Source organism: Hypomesus transpacificus, chromosome 13 (assembly GCF_021917145.1).
Source record: "Hypomesus transpacificus isolate Combined female chromosome 13, fHypTra1, whole genome shotgun sequence".
NCBI lineage: Eukaryota > Metazoa > Chordata > Actinopteri > Osmeriformes > Osmeridae > Hypomesus > Hypomesus transpacificus.
The window spans coordinates 13479028-13506776 of record NC_061072.1 but is presented as its reverse complement, the minus strand read 5'-3'; the positions used below and the strand labels follow the sequence as shown (position 1 = coordinate 13506776).

Genomic DNA, 27749 nt, shown 5'->3' with positions numbered 1-27749 from the left:
GCACATTTGTCTTTATTGCACTTCAAACATGATGCAAATAAACTCCACAGACACAATGAACTGCGTATAAAAGATGTTTTTACTGCAGATTGCAGTCTTTTATGCAGCCGGTCTCCATACCAACATATTGACACAGAAATAAGGAAACTTAAATCGAAAACACAGTGGGATGTATACACAGACCTCCGCACTCCAATTCCGAGTATTTTGCTTCCGATATGGGAATACCATTTTCGTTAATGACTCCCTCAGTCATAAACTCCAAACATTCAAGTATGTCTATCATTGCACAGGCACTAGATGTTCCTACGATCTACATTAACCTCCAGCCACATTTGAAAAGCTGACTTCGCGTAATGTATTTCATCCGTTTGAAGGTAGAGAAATATCAAGCATTATCAACAACAACACCTGGACAACAGACATAACACCGTAAGAAATAACAATACAAAAACAACTCCTGGTGTCACATTCGGTACTGCAAAGTACCATCGATGTAACCTTATCAAATAAATTGAAATATCAAACAATTAGAAGACCAGAAAAGAAAAGGAAAAAAAATAACATTTTGTAAACATAGGGTTACAAAGTTGAGTCACATTTTCCTTTTAATTAAATCTATTTAAGGGTGGATATGTGTTGTTGACAAGGCAAGATAGTAAGCTATTCTATTTTTGATAAATGTCCTGGACATACAGTGACACAACTCAGGCTATCGCAGCCGTGTTCCAAAGAGCTCCAAATAGTTCCGAAACTGGAATGTCGCATCAACGATGTAGGCTGTCCTATGAAGCCTTCTGAGAACACTGGAGAAACTGGGGTTATGGAGAGCAAGGCCAAGTTCTTCTGCAAGGCCCTTGACTTTCCCTACAGTACATGTGCTGGTGCTGCCCTCTATTGTCCACGTATAGAACCACGTCCACACCAGTCAAGTTTTTGGGAATGGTGTTGGTCATGTTGTCATAGATGACCCCATGTGGGAGCATCGGTGGACGTTTCATTTACCTCAAATAATAAATATGACATTCAATAAATATCTTGGGACATCCAATCTCTGATGGGATCAAAGTAGCCAGAGTGTCAGGAGTAAACCGGCACTCCAGTCACGGGTTATCTTGGGTAACAAAACCATCCAACAACAATAACAACAGCAACAACAACAACAACAGAAAGAGCAACAGAAGCAGTAGAGTATCGGATGCAAGAAAAAGTTTTTCCATGATGTTAAATGAACCAGTCCAACTCCGTGTCCCAGGAGACTGTTGTAGTGGGGCTTGTGGGGTGAAACAATCAAGTCTCAGAATTCACTGAATTCAAAAAGCACATCTCCAGGACTGGACGCGTGGATCTCACAACACTTCCCCAGTCTTGTACTTTTAAGTGGACTGGGCGGGTGGCTTCAAGTGGGTGGGGTGTAGGATAGACTGTCCACTAGGGGGTAGTACAGGTTACTTAAGGGGAATATGGTGACTTTGGTCTAGTCTGGTCCTGACCAGTTCTGTCTGGTGTAGCTAGGGCTGAGGCACACCAGTCTGGACACTCAGATCATTCCAGACAGTTCTGTGAAGTGTAGTCCACGCAAGTCCTGTGTAGTCCAGACCAGGATAGGCAAGGCGGGAATACCAGCCTGATCCAGTCCAGACCAGGCTATTCTGGCCCAGGGTTAGTTGGTCCACAAAAGCAATCTCTTGTCCAGCCCCTTCTAAACTCATCTGAGCTAGTCTGGACTAGATCAGTTCAAACAACCCCAGTCATTTCCAGTCCTCTCCCCCAGGCAGCTACCTCCCCCTGGGCATGGTGTGGCCCTCTTCCCTGCCCCCAACCCTCTCTCCCAGGTCGTCCTCCACCACACTGGCGTAGCCCTCCTTGGAGATGCAGCTCTGCAGGACGTCCAGGACCCTCCCCAGGCGGCGGTCCAGGGCCAGCAGGTGGGGCTGGATGAGGATGGGCTCCAGGCGGTCCCGGAGGAGGGACTCAGACATCAGGGAGCTGAGACGGTACTCCTCCTTCACCAGCAGCTGCACGCGCCGGAGGGTGGACTTGCGTACCCTGAAGGAGGAGAGGAGAGGGGAGGAAGGGAGTGGTTGAAGTCCAATTGAAGTCGAGAAAGGGAGGAGACGGAAGGAAGGCGGGCAGGGGGGGGGGGATGGGGGGGAGCACAAGGAGTCAAGACAGACATTGGAGTGGTACGATGCACACCGACACTTCCATAGCGTGCACATTTACCAAACAATCATCTGGTACCAGTAACATTCATAGATGGTGGTCTGTGGACCCTCGAGAGGAACCCACCTGCAGCACTGACTCAGGGGCACCAGGATGGACACCTCATCATGGGAGTGCTTCCCAAACCTGGACAGAGGAGAAGAGACTCATCAAACACACCACTCTGTAACACCCTCTTCCTTCTAAACCAGGGGAAACTGGCCAGAAGGAGCTCATTTCCCATGTGTGTGTCTATTCCCTAGTGTTAAAAAAGGATTTATTTGAATGATCTGTGAAAAGCGGTTTTGATCATGATCGTTCTGTAGTACTTTGACACAGTGGTTTTAAGAGTCCTAGAGATGGGACTGTTCTATTCCATCTTCAGGTTGTGTAATGGAGTCACCCTCTGCCGTTGTCCAGGTGGATAATAAAGGTCTCATTTCCAAATTTGTCAAACGTCTCGTAATGATGGCGGTCCATATTCCCTGTGTGGAGAGACAGATTTCAGTCACCAGAGTTGCGCCCGCACGTGCGTGCGTGTGTGCACATGGGCGTGTGTCTCACCCATCAGGAAGTCAAATATGGTCATGTCCATGATGTCCAGTAGACGTGTTCCTTTGTTGTAAGGAGGGGTCTGCTTCACCTCCTCACAGTAGTCTGGGTCCACCTCCCACCTACACACACACAGTTTAACACAAGCTCATTCTAGTACTTCGTCTAGACAGGCTGAAGGTGCTTTTCACAGACAGACATGTCATGTGCTCTGGTATTTTCCCGTTTGCAGTGTAAATGCAAAAACCAGGACATTATCCATGTTGACTATAGTGCATCATATCTGCCAAGTTTTGTTCGTCAGTCATCATGAATGGATCTGACACTTGTGTACAGCGTTTTGAGTCAGCCACTTTATCAGGGGCTCATTGAAGTGAGCAGTGTCCGTGTGGGGCGTGTTAGGACATGTCTTACTCGGCCTTCTTGCGTTTGTGGTAGGATCGTCTCCAGGGGTTCCTCCAGGTCTTGCGCTTGGCGAGAGCCAGGTCAGGCAGGAAGGCGGCCAGCGAGCCCTCGATCTGGTCTGGCTTACCGCACAGAGCATGCTCAGTGGAGCAGTAGTAGGAACACTCGCCATAGAAGCAAATGTTGTTGGCTGAGAGGGACAGAGAACATCATGATTAATGGTTCGTAATATCAACATCCACATGATTTAGACAATGAAACAGCATGGTAGGTTTATGTAAGTGTGTACTGTATGTGTGTGTATATGTGCAAGTGTGTGTGTCTGTACCAGGGGAAATGAAGAAGGTCCTCCACAGCTTCTTGTCCCTAGTCACATCTCTGATCTCCTTGGTCATGTTGACCAGCCGGCCGGCCACAGGTGGAACACGCCGGAAGTCCAGGATCCTAACGTAGAGAGAGAGAGAGAAAGACATATATACATAGCTTTATTCATGAAATAAATCTAAATGTTTGCTCCTTGACCCTTCAATTAGATAAGTTGGGACAACACAGGGACTGTAATAGCTAGTGGCCACCAGCAGAGGAAGCTGTGACCCAGTAAATCTACGGCCTTCTCCTTAACCATACAGATCTGCACAACCCCAACTAATTACAAACTAATTCAGCTTTGACGACTGAACCGGCTTGATGCATGTCCTCTGTTGATATTCAATGTACAGCACTCCATTAAAAAAAGCCTTGTTTACACTGTTTGGAAACTAAACATGAATAGTGTGTGTGCGCAAGCTCCCAAAGTGCGGTCATCGTAGGTGATCGTCCTCCCCTCCTCACTCAGAGCTGATGTCATATCCTGGTGTGCGTGCCGTACCCTCATTATATGCATGCATGATCCCTCTGTCACAGCCCAGCACACGCCACTGCACGGACGCTTTAAACATTTATCACCTGAACACGTCAGAATGGCCTCACACGGGGGGGGGGGGGGGGGGGGGGGGGCAGAGAGACTAGGACAAGGGGAAGAGAAGGAGGTGAGAGGGGGAGAGGAAACGATTTGAGCAACAGAGATTGAAGCCGCGAGAGAGAGGAGACGGAGAGAGAGAGGCCAAGAGAATGAGATGGAGTGATTGAGGACAGCGATTGAGACAGAAAGAGAAGCAGAGAGAGAGAGAGAGAGAGAGAGAGAGAGAGAGAGAGAGAGAGAGAGAGAGAGAGAGAGAGAGAGAGAGAGAGAGAGAGAGAGAGAGAGAGAGAGAGAGAGAGAGAGAGAGAGAGAGAGAGAGAGAGAGAAAGTCAGAGGGAAAGGCAGAAATGGAAGGAAAGGAGGATGATGAGAAGGAGAGAGACCTTGCTGTGTTGCCCTCTCCTCTGATTGTCAGTGTACAGGAAGGCATTGTGGGGCGTGCGTGCGCCACACTGAAGGGAAAAGTGCTGGCTTCAGTTTTCCCCCCTCGCCACTCACTAGCCCTACTCCCCCCCTCCTCCTGCCTTTCCCTCTGTTCTACGCTATTCCAAAGCAGGCAGAGATCACATTTAGGAGAGTTCTACCGCTCTTTTGATCCTGTCCCATAATTAATGATGCTCAGTAGAGATGTCTGACTGGCTGTAGCACACACACACTGCAGACATGTCACAGGAATATTGTGTGTTTGTAGGGTCATGTGACTGTGTGCGCCTTGACTTGCGTGAGTCAGTATGTTGGCAAGTGTGAGTGCGCACAGTATCTGTGTGTGTGTGTGTGGCCCCAAGGGAAGCCATGCAGTCTCAGCGTTTGTAGCTCAGCATTCAGGCTCTAATTTGAAACAGACAGAATGAGAGAAAACTCAGTGGTGTTTTTGGCACGGGCCCTCTGGGGGTATATATAGCCAGGGAGCAGTGCTTTTCATGCTTTTGGTTTCCTCCTCTGCCCTAACCCACACACGCCTCTGTGTGAGTGTGTGAACACACACACACGTGCAGCCAGACCAGATGCGTAACACTCGTTAGGACAGTCTGCTGCTGATGCCCAATGCTGTCATTGTCCCTGCCTTAGCTCTACACTCAGTCCATTTGCTGTGTGTGTGTGTGTGTGTGTGTGAGAGACACAAAGAGAAAGACAGCTAGAGACAGATTTGAAGCGAAGCATCATTGTCCAGTCATTCATCATCAGAAGAATGTTTTGTTCTGTGAATGCAAGTCAATCACTCTCCTATCAAACACCCACCCCCTTCTAGTCAGGGAGCAGTAGTTTGACGTCCCAGAAGCTCATCTGTGTGGAGTCCTTCACGTCTCACCAGGAGGGTTGTCAAACAACACCTGCCTTGTGAAGGCCATGAAGTCACTGCGTTCAGGCTGCAGTCACTGCGTTCAGGCTGCAGTCACTGCGTTCAGGCTGCAGTCACTGCGTTCAGGCTGCAGTCACTGCGTTCAGGCTGCAGTCACTGCGTTCAGGCTGCAGTCACTGCGTTCAGGCTGCAGTCACTGTGTTCAGGCTGATTTGTGTTGATGTGTTTCGGATGTGTGTGCGCACGTAGTGAAGTCGGCGGCCCTGGTAGCCAAGCTGCCTCAAACCACAGTTATTGTTACCTCTGATTCTTTAGGCAGCCTTTATGTAGCCTCCTGCTGGTTTCTATTTAATATAGCTGACAACACTAAAGGTTCCCTTCTGAGAAAGCAGACGTACACAAAGCTGCCAGGGTGTTTACCTGTCCAGATGAAAGGCAGCGATTTCTGCATTGTGTCTCTCAAAGTCGGAGAAGTAGAAGAAGTCTGGAGGGGTCTCCTGCTCCCGGGTCTGCCTGCAGGGAAACGGGGTCAGAGTTCATAGGTCAACATCTATTAGAATGTTCTGGAGAGTCAGACTCTGGATAATTCGTGGCCTTAGGGCCAGGTTCAGGGTCCTGCATATCATACCAATGGGTGGAAAGAAACGACACATCGCTCAAAAGTTATGATAAATCATGAACCTTAGTTCTTGGAAAAACCTGTGGTTGTCTGCAGAGGAAAAGGGTATGTTATTGTTTTTGTTGTTTGGGAGGGATGGCGTGAAGGTTAGTATCCACTCCTGTACCTCTGACTATTTCTGGACTTCTATGATCCTCCCTAAAAATGCTTCCCACACACATCTAGGCTGTAAAGCTCTCACTGTGGGGAAAAGCTGCTCGACCCAGCTTAGACACAGGGGGGGGGGGCACAAAAGGAGGGAAAGGAGGATGATGGAAACAGATTCTTATCATGACGAGGTAATGCAGACCTTTCTCCCCTTCCCTCTCTTCGTACCCCTATCTTCCTCCTCCCTCCTCCCTCTCTTTCAGCTGCTGGAAAGCTGACATATGCACCGATCATTAAACAACCCAGCATGAAGCCCAGGAACACCCCACGCCACATTCCTCCCTTCCTTCCTCTCCATCTCTACCTCTCTCTCACCTCCGCTCTCAAAAATGCATCTCAGCACTATCCCCTATTCTGTCTCGCTACTCTTCTCTCCCCTTGTCTCCCTCTCGGCTCTTCTTAAAATTCTTGTTTCTCTCCTCATCCATCTCTCCCTCCGTGCTCCAAAGCACTGAGCTCCTCTCCTCCAGGGAGGGTTGCTGGTCCTCCTGGTGTCTTCTGAGGGACCTCTCAGACAGCCTGCACTCTATATCATATCTGATGATAGAATATCATCAGTCAGTAACATACTCAAATCCCTAGAGCACAGGTAACTGTCTCAAATAACCATTGACTATGCGATTCCATGCTATGCAAAGCTATTCCATGCTTTGTTATGCTACTTCATGTTATGCTAAGCTATTCCATGCTATGCTATGCCTTACAACACTAGAAACCAAAACTACGGTATACCCCACAGGAGGGGAAAAAAACAAGCATGATTCAGTTTTGGGCAAACATTTCAGTTCCATGATTTAGGGGCCATCTATCATCCAAAATATCCTCCAGCATACCTCACACATTCCCAATACACAAACACAGCTCACACATTCCTATCACATTGCCCTCCCCGTGAGGCTAGACGTTACCAAGAACCTGATATATGCTACAGAAGACTAGTACGCACACCAGGTTGTAGAGACTTCAAGGAGTCCTTTTTGTGAGTCTCCTCCAGTGGTGTGTGTGTGTGTGTGTGTCAGGTCACCCTGTGTATCTCCCTAGGCCTGTGATGATACTGACATGCTTTTGTCAATGAGTGGTCCACAGGCAGGAAGGCAGGGTAATTACTGTGATACACATCTAACTGAAACGCCAATAAAGCTATCTGGAGCATGGCATTACACCCCGGCCAGAGAGGGAGGGAATGAAGGAGAGAGGGAAGCGAGTTGGGATGAATAGAGAGTTAGAGAGAAAGAGCTAAGCAAAGGAGGCATCAGTCAGAGGAGGAGGGATATTACCACTCTGAACCTCTGCAGCAATCTCTTCTTCTCTAAGCTGCAGGTATAGACAGACATGCTGCAGGTACACAACCTTGTGCTGCCCTCTCTTCCCCCCCTCCCCGTCCTTCTCCCCCTCTCCGTCCAGGTAACCCCCCCTGAGGGTTTCTCTGTCCTCAATGTGACCAAGGACAAAGATTTGGCGAGACCTGAACGAAACAGATGTTCATCATAGTTATAGGTCTGAGAGCAGAAGATGATTTTCATGATATCGACCATCTATGTGGTCTTGTCATTGAGGTTTGTCGCTGAGTCGACATCTCATAAGTACAAATATTAGTATCTATCCTGCTCTCATTGAAAGACACACATCCTTTTCAGCATTATATGTTGTGTGCACATACTAGAACTCACACATACTAGAACTCACACATACTAGAACTCTTCTTAGCTCTCATCGATACATAACAACTTCCTCTGACACGGCAGTCCTATGTTGATGACATCAGACAGCAGTCCTCTGTCGATGTCATCAGACAGCAGTACTCTGTTGATGACATCATACAATACAGGTTGCCTCCAGCCCAGTGCATGCTCACTGTCCACCTGAGGCTGGAGGGTAAACACATAGTTAACAGACAGCTTCCTGGCATGGCCTACTGGCTTTGAGGGCCCCGATCCCAGCTAGCCAATGGGAAGACAGCCTTATAGCAGTGGCATGGGGGTGTTAGAATGGGAGGGAGGGAGGGAGGGATAAGGCAAACTGTCAGTAGAACACATGCAGTACATAACCATCTACCAGCCCTTGGGCCACGCTACCAGCCATCATCCTGGTTATGGGCATGAAGCACACGGTGTAAAGGATCTAAAGAGCAGAAGGACAAGGTCACGGCTGACTGTTCCTGCCCTGAGGGAGCCCCGTCCTCACACGTGTCACACGTCATCCGTCTGGCGGACACGGAGGAGGACGAGGAGCCGGCCACTTTGGCACTGTCCTGTCCGTGTGTCCGTCCGTGTGTGTCCATCCGTGTCTGTCTGTCTGTCTGTCCTCTAGGAGGAGCTGTGGAGCTGTGGGATCTCCAAGCAGCGGCAGAGATGAAGAGGGGGGAGGGGAAGGAGGCTGGGCGTGATGGAAAAGAAGCAGAGACAGGAGGGCAGAGCAGAGGACAGGAGAAGAAAGGAGGAGGAGGAGTGCAGCCTTGGGGCGGCTCGCTCCTGTTTATGTGAGGGAATGTGTGGCTGGGCACTCGGGCAGTAAACATTCCGCAGAGGGACACACGCTTCCTTCAGAAGACAGGTCCAGGTGTTTGTGTGTTTTTGAGTCAGAGTGATCAGCTTCAACCGGTTGACCTCAAACACCAAAAGAAAGAAGAGGGAGAGAGAGATACCCAGACAGTGTACACATAAGGTGCGAGCGAGAGAGACTTTTGCTGGACCCAGCCATGGTCCTGACCCTTGACCCCGGTGACACGTACACTGAAGATGACCCAGGATCAGAGAGAATAATCAGAGGGTAGATGTCCCTCTCTCTAACGCTATTTGCATTTATTTCCCTTCCCTTCCCCTCCCTTCATCCATCTCTCTTGCTCTCTTCCTCTCTCTCGCTCCTCTGTTTCTGTCGCCCCTCTCTTTCTCACCCAGCTCTCTCCCTCTCTTCATTCTTTTTGCCTTCAACCAAAATCTTTAGGTACAAATCCCCTGGTAAGACACCATGCAGCTTCCACAACTAAGCCATGCCATTGTTCATTTTGAGCTCATTAGATTAACAATAAACATAATTTTGTTGGCCCCTACAGGCCCTGTCTAATGGCTTGAAACATTTCCCCCTTTGAATAAACTGCTAACTCTGAAGAATAAACTCTCATTCTGCTGCCACATCAAAGAGGCCGTGTTTGAACTATAAATACCCCCAAATGAAAATCACAGAGCAAAACAGAAACATTAGAGGTTCAGTGTGGCAAGACACTATGAAATATGTTCCCTCTCTCTCTGACTGGGCGAGAGGCATTGGGGAGCTGTGTGTTGCTGTTCAGAGAGAGAGAGAGGCTTTCAAGATGACAGAGTGAGACAGGGGACTGACAGCATCAGCACCTGCAACACTATCTAGGACGGATCACTAGGACACACACACACAGAATACACCCACACGCCCCTACACACAACCGCACAGAATGCACAAACACTCCCTGCTGATAAGATGACAGGCATACAGTAATATCCTAGCCTTCTAGAATGCTCCACAATGCCCTCCCCCCTGGCATATCTGCTCTTGTTACAGCGTCCTAAGTATAGCAGACAGATAAACAGGCCATAAAGATGGATCCATCATCTGAACATAATCCTGGCCTGATTAACTGACTGATTTACCTCTGACAATGCTGCCCTCGCTTCCAGCCTCGCTTCCAGCCTCGCTTCCAGCCTCGCTTCCAGCCTCGCGTCACACAGCGTCTACGATCGCATCTTCCCTCCTCTCTCTCCCCTCGGGTACAAGACCTGATCCCTCCATCGCTCTCTCCCTTCAACACACGGCCTCTGCATACCACCTCGCCTGTCTCTTTCTCGCTCTGCCTCTCCCTTTCTCTCTTTCTCTTGACTCAAGACCAAGGCTGAACTCTGTGGCACTAATGCTCTGTTTGTATCCCTTTAAGTCCCTCTTGGTTCTGGGTATATTTCCAGCCTCGCCACAAGACAACGATGCACAGCCCCGCGCGTCTGGCGAACAGTCAGAAGGTTGGGAAGAAATTATTACTAATCATTTCCCATTTCACTTACAACTCTCAGCTTCAAAGCCACCAGGAACGTTCTGAAGGGCTTTCAGTTAATTAAAATATGTCTCTGATTAAAAATTGAGCTTGAGAATGCAATTAAGTATTTCAATAGGCTAATGCCATCCCTGAACTGACAGAGTCAGACTGGAGTGTCTCAGGTTCCTTATCACACATAAAAGCAGTTTTTCCTCACCATTATCCAGGAATCCTCCCTGGGTTGCCAGTTAATGTGAGTGTATGGATTTAAATTGATTTCTATAGTAGAATAAAGAAAAAAAGAAAAACAGAATATGCTTGAGACCAGCTTTACTGGAGCCATCTGTGGATGAGTGGAGCTAGCAGATTGGCAATGTTTTAATCTCCATCTCAAAAGAGAAGGGCGGGCTTGTGTGTGTGTGTTCTGTGTATGGGGGGGGGGGGTCGTGTAGAAATCTGTGTGTCATAAACACTAATCCTCTGCCATTCCTTTTTGACACACACACACACACACAGTACCCTACAGACCTTCCTAATGTTAATCTGAGCTGAATCTTCTCCAATGTAAAGATTGACTGTATGATGCATAATATCCATCTAATTACATTGTAAAACGACAATGATCTTTTCAGCACACACACACACACACACACACACTGCTGCTTGCCAAAGGTGAACAGGATCTCTCTGAAAGAACATACTTGCATCATTGTCATTGTATTTGGATGGCACGACTGTAGAAAGCACTAGCAACTACCCTGACTTGTAGGCCGCATGTCTCCTGGGTGTGTGTGTGATGGCTGACTGTCGAGTTAGTCATGTGACATCGTTACAATCAGCTCCCTATAATTGGAATTGACCCTTCATCAATCAGTATGTGTGTGGGTGTGACCTGCACAAGGAGTTTAGTCATCCGAACCATCGTGCATTTGTCGAACTAATGAGAATGGATTGACCTTCACAACTCCAGGGTTACGGTGTTCCACCTGCCATCCCCAGGGGAACTAGATATCTAGATCTAGACTCTACTGCACCTCCTTACCTGACTGGCCAGGGTCTAGGGTTCCATTGTCCATTTTCCACAGCCTAGTAGATCTATACAGTCTTTGTTTCTGAAATAACTGGTCTAAAGAGCTCATTCAGTATGTGGTTGACGGAAGATTGATTCTAGATCACTGGACTACTTGTCATTCTAGAACACTTAATGGCATTCTATACTATAGAAAACTTATTATTCAGCTTTATTATGTAATTTTTTAAGGATCTTGAATGTATCTATAGTGTTATCCACAGTCTGTCTTGATAATGTAATGTGTTAACGGACAACACATTAAATGGCTTTAACACCTCTCTCTCCCTCCATTTCTCCCTCTCTGACTTGAGTTAATTGCATCATTAAAAAAAAAACATATACAGCTAGCATGTCATGGCAGTGCATACAATAAAATAAATGATTTAGAACCAGATTTAACGCCTCCCTCTCTCCCCCTTTCTCTCCCTCGAGCCCCGGGCTAGTAGCAGGGTTCACAGCCATCCTTGTAATCATATCAGAACCATGGCTCTCTCCTCCTCTCTAAACCTTTATCTCATCCTGTTCCCCCTCCCAGCCTGATAGAAGCCTGTGAAATGGTCTGCCTGCCTGAGTGTCAAATATGTTGAGAAAAGATTGATGTAAATCTCCCTTTCAGACGGTATAGATTTAGGCATCTACATTTTGAACAGTCGACTCAAATTCCGAGAACAATGCTTGCCACTTATTTGGGTGATCTTTTTTTTTTGGTGATAGTCAAGTTAATGGGCTGAAACTGTAATGAACTTTAATTAACTAAAGCTTCAATGCTTTTAAGTTACTGAACAATGGAAAGGACTCAGGTCTGCACCTTATTACAAACATGTTGTGCCCTGATGCAGAGGAACCTCAGGGCAGGCTGGGACTAGCTGAGAACAAACATACCTGAAGTCAACACACACACGGCCTCAAGTCAAAACCTAACCAATTATCCCTCCCCCTCCCCCCCCCTCCCCCCTCCCCCCTCTCCCCCTCCCTCCCTCCCTCCCTCCCTCCCTCCTCTCCCTCCCTCCCTCCCTCCCCTCCCTCCCTCTCTCCCTCTCTCTCTCTCTCTCTCTCTCTCTCTCTCTCTCTCTCTCTCTCTCTCTCTCTCTCTCTCTCTCTCTCTCTCTCTCCTCTCTCATCTCTCTCTCTCTCTCTCTCCTCTCTCTCTCTCTCCTCTCTCTCCTCTCTCTCCCTCCCCCCCCCCCCCCCCCCATCTCACTTCTCTCTGTACAGCAATTAAGGTTAATTATCCTGTCTGTACCCTCCTTCGCACCCCAAACACAGCACGACTTTTCCTCCTCCCTTTCCCTCCTTCCCACCCTGCCTCCCTCCTTCTCCTGCCCTTTCCCTCCGGAGCACCCGGTGTCTCCACAACCCTCGTCCGGCCGCACCACAACACACGGAGAGACTGAGGACCACAGCAGAGCAGCATGGGGCAGAGGAGGACTGCCTTGTTCGCCTTGTTAACACTCAAACAGGGGATGGCGGTGGTAGAGGAGCTGACTGAAGCTTTGAACTCTCCCTCATGGTGTCTATGGTGACAGGGGAGAAGGATGGAGGGAAAGGGGTGGGGGGAGAAAAAAAAAACAAGGAGCGTGTGAAGAAATATTGGCTAGTACGGGGTAGAGAGAGGAGTAGATATAGAGAATTGATGAACAGAACATGGATGTCTTATTCATACCTCTCGCCCTCAACAAGCCGACCAATTATCTTTAATGACGCTTGGGGAATAGATGGCTTTTCATAACTATAGTAATGGATTAGCAAGGGTGCTAACCTCTCTCCTCCCCCTCTATCTACACACAAGGCAGTTGTCAGTGATTCCGTATACTGGGAGCAGTCACACTGTCCAGATCAGACTTTTGATTGGTCCAGACTCAAGGAAGCATCTCCAGCATATGGAGACCAGTGGCAAGATTAATGTACCCTCATCTCTCTTAAATATTCTCTCTCTCTCTCTCTCTAACACAGACACCCGTCCCAAGGGACAAGAAGAGCACTGCTGTGCTACTGTGTGTGTGTGTGAGCGCACACGTGTGTGCATGCGTGAGAAAGTGTGTGATAAACAGAGCATGAAAACTGTTAAAAACACAAGGTCTTTTATAAGCACACCAAGCCTCTCTCAAAAACAGCAGAGCCCTTCCACATGGAGCTCCGGTCTAGACTGAGCAGAACTGTGTCCAAACATCTTAAAACCTGATCGTTTTACACACCCTAAATACCCCTCTGCCGCTCCACAGCCCGTCTACTGAGGAAAACATCCTGGAATAGAACGCTGCTGGTAGAACGAGAGCTTTGGAACGTTGAAAAGAATGGAACACAGATCAGATTGTTCAAGTCATGGATGCTGGTCAGTTGTGGTCTGACATGGGCTGACAAGGCTGTTAGACGATAAATGGACCCCAACACACACACACACACGTAGGGTTCTCCAGGGGCTCGCAAGGCCATCTGTGAACATGGAGAAGTGATTGAGCTGAAAGACTGAAGGAAGAGAGGGAGTGAACTGCTGGCAGAGCTCCTAGGATGCTGAGCACAGTGAAACACACACACACACACAGAGACTGAAGCAGACAGACACTCACATCGAGGAGCAGATGCGCACACACACACACACACACACTGTTGGCTTCCGCTGTAAACTGCAGTTTGAGGAGAGTGTCTCCAGCCTTGCCCCCAGGGAGCAGGTCAGACCAGACACAGGAAACAGCTGGACATTACTGACACTACCTTCTCCAGACCCTTAACCATCACACACACACACACGATGGCTGAGCGGTTAGGGAATCGGGCTAGTAATCTGAAGGTTGCCAGATGGATTCCCGGCAGTGCCAAATGACGTTGTGTCCTTGCGCAAGGCACTTCACCCTACTTGCCTCAGGGGGAATGTCCCTGTACTTACCGTCAGTCGCTCTGGATAAGAGCGTCTGCTAAATGTACTCAGACCTTTAACTACTACACACCAATACATCTATCATTCTAGAAGCTCACATGCACACTCACACACACCTGGGCTCTGTAAGTGTAGCAGGCAGAAGTGGAGGTACACTAGCTGCTTGGCCATTGGCACCAGGCCAGCAGTAAGTGGCCCAGTGGACCAGCCTTCCCATGGTGGATAAAGCTCAAAATCTACCTGTCATCCAGGTTACACACACACACAGCCACCCAACTTTCCTATTCCATTTCACTCCACCTTTCTTCTTCAGCTATACATGTAATGTTAGACGTCGTTTTCAGACAGCACCTATGGACATCCCATCCAGCTTATGTAACCCCATGCTCCTGAGGCCCTTGAGACAGCTAGCGAGCACACAACAGCTTCCAGTCAGGGCTACCCCCACCAAACAGAGAGATCTCTGTCTGAACTTATAGAACGGAGAGGGAGGGAGCAGGGGGGAGCAGGGGGAGGGAAAAAAAGAGAGGTTCGGGGAGAGGAGAGTCAGAAGGAGAGAATAGGGGAGAGGAGAGATAGAGAGGAGGTAAAGGAGACAGGAGAGCAGGAAGGGGAAGGGGTGAAGAAAGAAGGAGAGGAGTGAAGGGAGAGGAGTGTCTTCAGGTCTGGTTTCGCATTTACCCCCGAGTCAGTTATACCTAACCTGACCCTGTTCACTCAGCACACACACACACTCAAGCCCATTTAGGGACATGGCTAGTAAGTGTGTGTGTGTGCGTGCATGCGTACCTTTTAGGGGGTTGGAAGTAACCGGACCACAGACCCTCTCATTCCTCTTATTGTCTTCTTTCATGTTGGATACATTAGTGCCTTCTCTTTTACAAACACACACTCGAGCGTACACACACACACTCGAAAATTATCAAAGCAGGCATTCACTAAGGGTCATTCCTCTGGCCATGTGTAGGTGCGCTTTTGTGTATTCACTCCAAACATCTCCAAAAACACCATTGACCAATGCTCAGATCAGCGTAGCTCGTGTCATAGTAGATCTAGTCTACAACAATGGACAGTGGGAGTTCTATGCCCTTGTCACACAGGCCTGGGTTAGGGACACACAGAAGAGCACTTTTAACTGGGCCCCCTCATAAAGTCATTCTCTAAAGCAACAATGGAGTTCTGAGTGGTGCTGAATGAGTCCACGGAGATAGAACGTCTCATACGTCTGTTCATAATACCCTCCATTAAACCCGATTCAAGTGGCCCCTGTTAAGGCTCCTTCTCTCATTGTTTCCCCCCTTCCAATCTTCCACTCCCATTTCATTCTCTCGTCCCACCCCCCCACCCCCCACATTTCTATCTTTACCGTTTCCTGTCACCCTTTCTAAAGGGTCGAATCTCGGCGGTGAGTCATGCTCCATCTACAGCCCAAGAAGAAGACCTGTTTTACGTGATGCCGTTTTGATTGACTAGTCATTTTCAAGTATTCTCCTTTCCTGTCCTCTGGTCCTCTCCTGTCCTCTGGTCCTCTCCTGTCCTCTGGTCCTCTCCTGTCCTCTGGTCCTCTCCTGTCCTCTGGTCCTCTCCTGTCCTCTGGTCCTCTGGTCTGTGCTCTGGTCCGTCCTCTGGTCCTCTCCTGTCCTCTGGTCCGTCCTCTGGTCCTCTCCTGTCCTCTGGTCCTCTCCTGTCCTCTGGTCCTCTCCTGTCCTCTCCTGTCCTCTGGTCCTCTCCTGTCCTCTGGTCCTCTCCTGTCCTCTGGTCCTCTCCTGTCCTCTGGTCCTCTCCTGTCCTCTGGTCCTCTCCTGCCCAGTTGTGTTCACTCAATCAATAAAACACAGGTTCATGTGGGGTGGAGGATTGGGGCCGGGGGGAGGGAGGAAGGGGGCAGAGAGACGGGAACCAACTAGTCCAACAAGGTTGTTTACCCTCTTCTTCTCACGCTTAATTGCAAAGACAGAGCAGCTTCATTCATGCTCCGGCTGCGTGGCGGCGTCCCAGCCAAGAGGCCCGGAGCACCAGACTAGACACGGCTGGCTGGATAGCGAGCTGCTTGTCCGGAAACAGACATATCTCTAGATCTTCTCCAAGAGAGAAGAAGAGGGCCAAAGGTAGAAAAGTCAAAAGAGCCAATGAAGGGGACAGCCACGGATGGTTCTCCTGAATGGAGGGAACGGCACGCGTGTGAGTCGGAGCCAGAGCCAGGGCCTGTGGCGGAGGGGCGGGACCGGCCATGCTAAATTGGTGGGTGGGGATTAACTTGGTGGTTGATAAGCGGAGAGAAAACCCATGTCTTGCTCTAAAAATACCCAGAAGAGAGCAACCCAGGGCCCCGCCCCTGAAACCAGGACGCCAGAACCCACCCAGCAGCCAGCCGCCTCCCTCACTGCTGAGCTGGAAGAGGAGGAGGAGGGAAGGAAGAACAGAGAGAAGGGAAAGGGAGATATGAAGGAGGGAAAGGGAGAGAAGGGAAAGAGCAAGAGAAATCTGAAATGAAAATGCAAAACATAGGAGGAAGACAAGGGAGAGAGCTCCATGGGAAGAGCAAGAGATTTGTATCGGTAGACAGGACTACATCTCCCACGAGTCTCTCTGATCCACCTATCGTACTTATATAATACTGATGACATGTAGATCCAAGGGGACCGCCCCAGTCTCACCTCAGAACTACCAGCTCTATTTATAAATCTTGTCAACATAAGTTGTCTAGGCAAACTCAAGTTCCATGTTTTTACCATTGAAATGTGGTCACTAGAACAACAAAATGAGCTAGCTAGGGAAACTGATAACCATATGATGCCCCACAAACAGGGTCACTGCACTGCAGTGGTCCAAACCAGCCACACTACAGTACCATCCCAACTGCGCTGTTCCACTACAGAGGAGATGCACGCCTGGAAACTACAATCCCCAAACTGACCTTGTTAAACATTTATAGGCTTGTCAGAGAGTGCTTTGTTGAAGGGAAAACAAGAAAGAGATGAGAGTGAGTGAGTGAGAGAACAGATGGGAGAACAATAAGAGAGAGAACAAAGGAGAGAGAGAAGAGAGAGAATGGAAGACATACACCCTGAACCCTGGTGAAGGCATGAAGTGTTCATATTTTCCTTTGCTGTGAATAAATTGCTTTCCTTAGAGTCACCAAGTAAGAAGACAAGGCCAGAAGAAGAGGAAGTACAGCATTGTTACCCAGAATAAGAAATAAAAACAGGAAGAGAAAAGATGCATTGTACCAGATATTTGTGGAGGCTAATGAATTCAAATCTTTCTATGGAATATAAGTAATATTTGGTAGTGATTATTATGTTTTCTGGAGAACTAGGTATTAAAAGCAGAGAAGTTAGAATCCTGAAACCTGCCAAGTGGTGAGTACATAAAGACAAAAGCACAGCAGAGCAACAGAACAGGTATGACAGAAATCTGATATACCTTACACACTGCATCTCACACACACAGTTTATATTATATACACACATACACCTATATTTATATCCATGTATCTACAGTGCCCTCCAAAAGTATTGGAACAGTGAGGCCAATTCCTTTATTTTTGCTGTAGACTGAAAACATTTGGGCTTGACATCAAACGATGAATGTGAAACCAGAGATCAACGTTTCAGCTTTTATTTCCAGGTATTTACATCAGGATCTGATGCACAAATTAGAAAATATCACCTTTTTGTTCGAACCCACCCATTTGTCACGTGAGCAAAAGTATTGGAACATGTGACTGACAGGTGTGTTTTGTTGCCCAGATGTGTCCTATTACATACATTATTCAATCAATAAATACCACTGAATGTCTACACTCAGGTTCAGATTGGGTAAGATAGGTTTTGTCTATGCAGACTGTATTCAGAGGTGAAAACAACATGAAAACCAGAGCGCTGTCTTTGGGTGAAAAACAAGCAATTGTGAGTCTTAGAGAAGATGGAAAATCAATCAGAGCCATTGCAGAAACATTGGCCATAGCCAGTACAACCATTTGGAATGTCCTGAAGAAGAAGAAAACTACTGGTGTACTAAGTAACAGACGTCGAACAGGTAGACCAAGGAAAACATCAGCAGTTGATGACAGAAACATTGTGAGAGCTGTAAAGAAAGACCCTAAAACAACTGTTAGTGAGATCAGCAACAACCTCCAGATGGCAGGAGTGAAGGTATCACTATCTACTGTTCGCAGAAGACTTCATGAACAAAAGTACAAGGGCTACACCAGAAGATGCAAACCACTCATTAGCAAGAAGAATAGGAAGGCCAGGCTGGAATTTGCCAAAAAGTACAGAGATGAACCTCAAAAATTCTGGGACAAAGTTTTATGGACTGATGAGACAAAGATTAACTTTTACCAAAGTGATGGAAAGGCTAAAGTTTGGAGAAAGAAAGGAACTGCTCATGATCCCAAACACACAAGCTCATCTGTGAAACACGGTGGAGGTAATGTCATGGCTTGGGCTTGCATGGCTTCTTCTGGGACGGGCTCATTAATCTTCATTGAGGATGTAACACATGATGGCAGCAGCAAAATGAACTCGGAAGTCTACAGAAACATTTTGTCTGCCAATTTAAGGAAAGATGCAACCAAACTGATTGGCAGAGCCTTCATCATGCAGCAAGATAACGACCCAAAACACACTGCCAAAACAACAAAGGAGTTCATCAGGGGCAAGAAATGGAAGGTATTAGACTGGCCAAGTCAATCTCCAGACTTAAACCCTATAGAGCATGCATTTTACCTGCTTAAGAGGAGACTGAAGGGAGGAACCCCACAAAACAAACAACAACTGAAAGAGGCTGCAGTGTAAGCCTGGGAAAGCATCAAAAAGGAAGAATGCAAAAGTTTGGTGACGTCAATGGGTCACAGACTTGCTGCAGTTATTGAAAGCAAAGGATTTGCAACTAAATATTAAGTCTTATTCACTTAAATATGTTTTAAGTATATCTGTTCCAATACTTTTGATCACATGACAAATGGGTGGATTCAAACAAAATGTGATATTTTCTTAGTTGTGCATCAGATCCTGATGTAAATACCTGGAAATAAAAGCTGAAACGTTGATCTCTGGTCTCACGTTCATTATTTGATGTCAAGCCCAAATGTTTTCAGTCTACAGCAAAAATAAAGGAATTCGCCTCACTGTTCCAATACTTTTGGAGGGCACTGTATATATAGACACACATACATGCATCCTGTGTCCTAGCCCCCCCCCCCCCCTCATGGGCCAGTCAACCATGGCTTGGACAAGAGCTGAAATCCAAAGCTCATATTTGACTAAGCCATGGACAAACGCAGAACTTGATTCTTGCACACATTCCTGTACACACGGGACACACGCACACACACACACCCAACCAATCCTACGCACACACCAAAGGCTTGCACTACATTACACAAGTGTTGCATATAATGTGGAAGACATATTTAGCTAACCTTCCCTCCACCGCACACACAAAGCAGATGTAAAGTATTGTACTGTATGTAACTGTAATTTTCTTCCCCATGACAACACTTCCTAATCCTTGTTGGATTGAGGCTTGTTGCAATATGCCATTTCTTTTATCCTTTAACTCCGCTTCACAAATCCCACATTAATAATCAGTATCAGGATAATAGAAGAGAAAACAGCATAGGGTCTGACTCACACACAAACACACACACACACACGCACACGCTGTGGTTGTCAGCACAAATCTGCTTATTCAAGTCACAAGAGACCAGTTTCCCAGTTCTTGTATTCCACCACTTTATTCAGATGTAATTTCTCACTCCAGCCATGTTTGCCTGCCTCCTTCAATGGCAGCTACTGCTTCAACAGCCTCGAGTGGAACGAATTCATAATAAATAAGCTGTTATGGTTACGCCGTGTCCTCCCTCGTTTCTCCAACCCCCCCTCTATCTGCTTTACAGCCTTTCATATTTCACTGGTGCTTAGGAGAGGCTAGAAAAACAGGGTCAGTCCTTTTCTGTGAACGGGACCTGGGTGACACAGTGTTCCATCATGGTTCTCCCGTGGTGGCTGGGCTTCTTAACCTTTAGACTGAGCCACAGACTGACTGCTACAGGGCACATGTTAAGCCAACTCACTTTCCAGCGCGGGTCTTCAGCTGAGAGCATGTGTGAATCATTCTAGTGAATCATCTGCAGAGTTGGGGGAAGAGCCAGAGAAGCCTGCACATCTGTAAGCAGCTTCATCAACTGACTTGACTTTCCAACCCTTCCATTTCTCTCCATCACATCTATATCTCTCTCTCTCCCTCTCTCTGAGGAGGAGAAGGAGGCGGTTGTTTGGGCAATCTGGTGAGCAACCCACATTCCTAGTCGGATCAGGTTGTTGAAAAGAGACAGGGAGAGATGCAGACAAGAGTAAATCTCACTACTTATCTCCAGCTTGGAGCCGTGCAGAACAGATGCTGCCTGAGCCTTCAGAGCCGCGACTGCAGGTCAACCCCCCCCCCCCCCCGACGCTGCAGCCAGAGCCAGCCCAACATCAGACCACATGTCGCTCTCTCCAGACCACGCGTCACAACACGCGCTCCCCACCCACTCTCTACTTCCCTCCGCTCTCCAGAGGTGGCGGGCGATGACATGTGCCCGCCTGTGCCAGAGAGGGGAAGCGAAAACGGAACGGTGAGGGGGACGCCTGTCAACCACCGGGCCCAAACCTAACGGGGGGGGGGGGGAGGGGGGGCAGTGGAGTAGAGGTCAAGGTGATGTTTTACCTTCTGTCTTGTTACGAAGTAATGAGTGGCCCTGAGGTGCTTCCCTCAGCGCTAATCACAGGCCGTGAAGCTGCAGACTGGGAGAGTGATGGGGCCGGGCAGGGGGGGGGGGGGCTGCCTCTGTTAGCGGTTCTCATGGTTATAAAGATAGGACAACAGTCCAGCCTGATACACATACAGAAACACACATACACCATCTGGAACTGTCTGCAACACACACACACACACATACAGTAAACCCGGGGAGAGAGGACGGTAAAAACAACAGTAAACCCGACAGAATGTGGCCCCTTGTACCTTCAGAACAGTACTTCACCTCTACAACAGGATGAACAAACCAGTTCAGCTGGAAACCATTTTGGAAAATCAAGTCTGACAGACACCTGTTGACATCATTAAGACACTCCCCTCAGGGGGCAGGGACAGGCCAGATCAATCGATGTCTGATGTCCAGTGAAGATGACCACCACAGCATGGCAGATGTAATCTCCAGGGAGAGCAATCTCTTGGGAGAGCAAGGTCTGAGTGCAAGGTCTGCATGGGTGTGTGTGTGTGTGTGTGCGCGCGCATGTGTGTGTTGTTAAAAAGTTAACAGAGACAGTGGATCAGAGGCTCAGCATTTGTAGAGATTAGAGTTTGGATTGCGCCAAAGAATAAGCCTACAAGACTGTTGTGGAGGATACACACACACAAACGCAGACGCACAGCAAAGGAATCCAACGCTGGCTTTCATATGCAGATTGTGTTCCAGCCTGCCAATCGTCCACAGCTACAGCTGTGCGTTATCAGACTGATAACAGTAACCTGGCGGGTAACGGTGAGATAGCATCAGAACGCGCAGCTGCGGGAAGCCTGAGTTATGCACACACAAACAGGTACTGCACGCAAGTGTATGTGTGCGAGTTGAGAGTGTGTGGCGTTTAAAACGGTATGGGAACAAAAGAGAATGAAGGAGAAGTGTAGAAAAGCATTAGAAGAGGAGAAAAGGAAAGGAGAGGTTTCAACAGTTGTGTTAAATATGTGCACTGTGCACCAAGGTCTGCCTGAAAGAATTGTGTTGTTTTTAACATTTTTACTTCACTGTACACTCACAGTGCCTGGGGTATAGTTATTATGACATGAGGGAGCTTGTCTCAGCGTCAATTACACCACATGCAGCTCACAGCCGGAAGAACTGAGATACGGCATCCAGTTACCATTCAGATTATTGAGGAATTATTCACCTTCGCTTATCACTGTTCCTCTCTCCAACTTCCCTCTCCTGTCGTCTCCTCATCCCTCCTCTCCTTCACACGTACTGCTGTACTTCAGCTGGATCAATAGGAAGTGAAGTGTCCTTAGCCGATGCAGTCAATGCTCAGAACCAACATTATCGACCCTTGTTTTGTTCTTCCTTTGCTCTCCAAGAGAAAGACACAGGGGGGGGGGGGGTGTTCTCTGACTGACGGCTTCTGAAACCCATGTGACACAGTAGAGGAGGACAACTGAGCCATGTCCAATAGGAAAGAGAGAGAAACAGAAAGGTGGCGTTTGTGGGTCCTCTCCCCCTCCCCCTCCCCCTCCCCCTCTCGGCTCAGACAGACAGAGGAACAGTTCTGTCCCCGTCTCCCTCCCCTCGCCGTGTCCTTGTTCCATTGTTCTCAGAGGAACACAGGCAGACGTGAGCCTGTGGGAGAGGGCTCTGTTCAGACTCGTCCCTCCCTCCCATCTTCTCTCCCCTCATCCATCTCCACAGATTGCCCTGAGCACTGATGCCATTTGATAAAACATCAAAATTCATGTGCCGCCAATTCGAACGTAATGGTTCACAAAAACAATAAAAAGGCAGTTCTCTGGGCATGTCATTTGCCAATAGATATTGACGGGAGCAGCTATTGACAGGAGCAGCTAAAGACACATCACTCCACTTCAGCAATCAATCACCCTGCCAGGCTGAGTGTAGGGTGATGGGCACAGATATGTCACTCACACACCCAAAACGTGATTCATGTGTGACTTTCTGAGAGCGGCGAAGATTGACAACCTTACAATTAACTGGGAGCACGGCGGTGGAAGGCATCATTATATCCATCACCTCCTCCTCCTCCTCCCCCCTCCACTCATCATCAAATGATGCGTCTGGGCTCAGGGGCTAATTTGACTGAGGGTATGACTATCACGTCTCTCTCAAACCACACACGCACGTACACCAGCGTCAAGATAATTATCATTTCAGAGACGGTGGTGTTTATGCATTGCTAGGTCTGGAGTTACACACACACACAGGTTGGGCAACAGGCAACTACAGTGTGTGGGCTGACAATCATTTGTACAGTAAACAGGCAGAGACAGGACCACACTGACTGAGTCATCTTTGAGCCTCCTAGAGATTAGACCACACCTGCACTCCCCTGCATCAATCCATGTGTGCCACAACCCCCAGACAACCTCAAGCAATATAAGCCTACTGTACATCACTTCATCTTTTCAATCTGTCATATTGTCCGACAGGGAGAGGAGATGAGCTTTCCCAAGAAGGTTTTAAAGCCTCCCTCTTTGATGTGCTATGTGGAAACACATTCCAATGCGGAATACACATTGGCAGATTGTGAATAAATGTGTGCGAGTGGACACAAAAACAGGTTGGTATTGTACCAACAGGGTTAGGTTTGGTGCCAACAGCCAACAGTAATTGTTAGATTTTATTATCCCTCACTACATGAGTCCATAGTCTGTTCTAGGTTAGTTTTTACGTCTGATATCTGTTCACCATTCCCAGTTTAGATCCCGCCTCCGTCCCTGACAGAGCCACACCCATCCCCACCTGAACCCATCAACCTGCAATCACCGTCACCATGGAAATGAGAGTGACATTCAAATCCGCCAATCAAAAAGAGATTAGGAGCGTGAAACCAGGTCTCTCATGATGTAAATGATATTTTAATCTCAATTTGGAGAGCTGAACATGGATCTCTTTCTGTTTGTCTTTTAACTAGTGGCAGACTGCAACGGTAGAGTGGTGGGGTTGTAAAAGTTTGGCTTAACAGAGAAAGTTCTTACTTCATGGGTTTGAACAGAGCCTGGCCGTAGTTCTGGAAGGTCATGATGAGCTTCAGCTGGGTGCCTCCAGACTTCATAGCTGTCCAAACAGAAAATAACAAAAGAAATACTGTCAACAAATCAGCTTAGTCACCAACTCTCTACGGGCAATTGTCAGAATTCTCTTCCCTCCAACTCAAGCTTGGTGCTAGCAAGTGTGTGTGTGTGTGTGTGTCTGTGTCATACTGTTTGTTTGATCAATATGGAGGCTGAGGGGGTGAAGGACAGCAAGTGCAATCACAATGCCGTGTTCTCTAGTGCACTCTCTTCTTTCTCTATCTTTGCTCCCTCTCGCCATTCTTTTATCCCCCTTTCCCTTGGCTCACACTATTAATCTGTCTTGTGTCTGTTGTCCCCCAAGCCTTTCTTCCCTCATATTCTCTCACACTTTCCCTCTGTATTTCTTCCTCTCGTTGGCCATTTCAGGGTTAGCATTAGAGTTATGGTGAGTCTCCAGGGGGCTCTCCCTACTAACACAGATTTGCTGGTTGGAACTGTTATTCATGCAGGCCTTCTGAGAAGACCATACAAAACACTACTGAAAAAATGGCTGCCATAAACCCAGCAGCTGACAGTCTTTCACATCTAAATTATTTTACTTGGTGCCCAGAATAAGGATCACTCAGTACATATATTTAAGTCAATGGAGTCAACTTGTGTGTGTGCTGCTGTGGGCTTGTGGACAGCCTCCTAAATTAAAAAAAGGCATGCAAGATGTACTTTTCTAGTCCCAGGCTTTCCCCCTCGCTCTGTGTAATTACACAGGCAATGTGTTGGTGAACACTCCACCAGATTGCATCCACACATATTAAACGCTCACACGCGAGCAGACACACATACACACCATCCTTCACAACAACAATGTCGAAATGTCTGAAGCACGTTTCACAGTCAACTAGCCTCCTCTCTCCCTCCTGCCCTTCCTTCACCTCCATGTCTCACCGCCGCTCTCCCTCCTAGCCTCCCTTCCACCAGCTTGTCTCCCTCCCCGTCTCCCTTCCACCAGCTTGTCTCCCTCCCCGTCTCCCTTCTCTTACAAACACTGGTGATTCTCTGGGAGACCAGGTCCTTGAGAAGTGCGTCGATGGCAGGGTTGTGCCTGGAGTACAGCTCGTATCTATTAATGCCTATGTGAAAACGGAGCCAGTTGGGGTAGGAGTCAGCCACTGGCTCTCCAGCTGGAGGGTACTCTTCCACAGTCCCTTCTCCGTGCCTGCAGAGGGGAAGAGGAGTAGAGGTGAGAGGGGGGTTCCATTTGATATTGTGACATGATTACAGGATACATGATCTTAATCACACAGAGTGCATGGATGGCAAGTCATTCGAATCACTGACAACGGCTTTCACACAACAGTAATTGTACAACCAAGTTTGATATGCAAACACAAAATTGAAAGGTTTTCAGTTTGTATGCATTTCACCGTAAGTTGCTCATTTGAACAGTAAGATAAAACTTGGGACATATACACATTTCTTTCGTGATAATGGGGGGGGGGGGGGGGGGGGGGGGGGGGTAGACAAAATTGATTCACCATTCCTGATTCTCAACGGCTTTTGGGTCGAATCGGATGTCCGTGTTGACGTTGAACAAGGTGTCTTCGTCTGTGACCGTCGGTAAAGCTCGCATGTAAAGAGGATGGTCGAACAGAGCCAGCAGGCGCGACCCTCTGACAGGCACGTGCTTGGTAACTACCGAGTCCTGTATAAACCGTCTCCCGTTGTCTCCTTTCTGCGCGTAATGTTCAAGTCGTTTCAAAGCCTCCGTTCTGTCCCCGGCCGTAGTAATCTTTTCCAGGGAGTGAGACGAGATATTCGAGTTTGGTTCGTTGCTGAAGTCCTGCAGGATTCTCAGAGTGTGCTTGTTAGGCCAGCCTGACTCCGCTCCCGAAATGACGCGGTGCTTCGCCCAGTTCTCGGGCTCTTCGCTCGGCGTGTGCGAGCAGGAGCAGCCGGTGTTGCTGCGCCGCTCCAGCTTAGGTAACAAGTCTATCATAATGTGCATCGAGCAGGCGATCAGAAACACCATGAGAATCAAGACCCGAAATTTACGGAATAGTATCATCTTCATAGTCCCTTGTTTGAGCAACTGTGAGTATTTACTGCAAATGATCAACACGCATATAACCAGGCTGACTACATCGCTGATAATGTTTATCACACTGGAAGCCAATTTAATGAAATATACATTGAACACGTAGTAACCATCTTCACTTGCCGTCTTGAATGGTGGTTTCAGTGTTCAGCCTTTATATTCCTTAATATGTAGAATCTCTGTTTTTCTTCCAGATTCAGAATAACATAATTCTCCGCATCCGCCCAGGTAAAACAGGTCGACTACGTTCAGACAAACTGCCGACTTGCGCAAGCGGCATTCTCAACTCACTCTCTCTCTACACGCCAACCTTAATGTACACTCAATCCAAGATATTTCTGACTGCGATGGGAACCAAAGCAGCACTAAAACAAGTAGTGTTCACGCGATTTTCTACTGTCGAGCATCGATCCAAGCCTCCCAACCTCGAGCCCAAGGTGTGAGCGAAGCTGCAGCTGATCAACTGGCCACTGGTAACGTGTCAAAAGAAATGCACCGTGACCGCTGCTCATCGCAGACAGTAGGAAAGTCCTTTTGTTGAGTAAAGCAGAATTTATTGAGAAGTAGCCTACATGTCTCATCCAACAATCCAGGGTGCGAATAAACCTAATATAAAAATAAAAAGCCTACAAATCACAAATAAATCGTGACAAGTGCCAAGGATCGGAGTGCATCCCAGAGCCAGATAAAGCAAACTGAGGCATGTGTGAATTTGGGTGGGTGTGTTAAATATTATGATGAAGCAGTAGATCCTCCTCGCGCTGCGTCACTGGAATCAGATTGGCTGAGCGTGTTTCCCAGTCAGACACAAAGAGAGAAGACAGCGACCATCTGAAGCGCGATGGTCGGATGACTGTAGCGACCCATTCCTTGGGGAGCGCTCTCTGTTCCTGCACATCCACCTTGTGCAACAAGGGGGCGTAGCACTCCGCTGGCCTATTGTTGTTGTCTGTTGAACACTAAAGTCTACACGTAGCGTATTTACGAGTTCAGAGTAAATTGCAGAACATTATTTAGTAGTTTCACTTGAAGCAATAACAATGACAAAGTGAATTAAAAGACAGACTGCAGAAGACTCATTGTGGAAGCTCAGCCAGGCTTCCCAGAACTGGGCAGATCCCGGAGGTGCCTCGATGGCAGGAAGAGCTGCTGGCAAACGAAGACAATTAAGCGGCAACCGTTGGGGTGCAAAAGTAGAAACCCAGAAGTGACAGGTCGAGCATGATTGTATTTAATGTCCCTTATTGACTTGGCTCAGGTGTATGCTATAGCCTACAGTGATGAGCAGATAGGCGTGTTATTGATGTGATTAGCTGCTGATGAGCATCAGGTGTGAGGTCAGATGGACGTTAGTCTTGGTCATGGTCTTCTACCAAATCTGTATGCCCAACCAACACCATTCCATTTAATTCAACCAGGCACATAACCTTTGACTCCATACCCCTTAGTGGCTCGTTGTGTGATGAGGTCTCATTGCTTATTTCACGTATTTCCAAACTCAATGTGATTGGCTGATGGACACATGGACCACATAGGGTTTATATCGGTACAATAAAACCCTTTTGATAGTTCAATCAGATTATTACCTCGCATCCACGGTTATCCAACGCATCCCGCTGATGCGTAATGCGCCTCATGGGTTCAGGTCCGCACAAAGGGCCTGGTG

The 27749-nt window shown here is 47.9% G+C and overlaps 1 protein-coding gene across 2 annotated transcripts; it reads right to left on the bottom strand.

Annotated features, from left to right (window-relative positions):
- On the bottom strand, window positions 1-27067 carry fam20cb (FAM20C golgi associated secretory pathway kinase b). 2 transcript variants are annotated; one of them, XM_047032084.1, is made up of 10 exons: window positions 25524-27067; window positions 25029-25204; window positions 23953-24031; window positions 5844-5936; window positions 3491-3606; window positions 3172-3352; window positions 2770-2879; window positions 2609-2690; window positions 2293-2352; window positions 1-2049 (listed from the first exon to the last, which is right to left on the bottom strand). In XM_047032084.1, the coding sequence occupies exons 1-10, from the start codon at window positions 26057-26059 to the stop codon at window positions 1779-1781; spliced, it is 1704 nt and encodes a 567-aa protein (XP_046888040.1). In that variant the 5' UTR covers window positions 26060-27067; the 3' UTR covers window positions 1-1778. The 2 variants fall into 2 exon arrangements, 1 of the variants encoding a protein (XP_046888040.1); XR_006956934.1 differs by lacking the exon at window positions 1-2049 and having other exon boundaries at window positions 2535-2690; window positions 25524-27063.
- Between the last annotated feature and the right edge of the window lie 682 nt (window positions 27068-27749).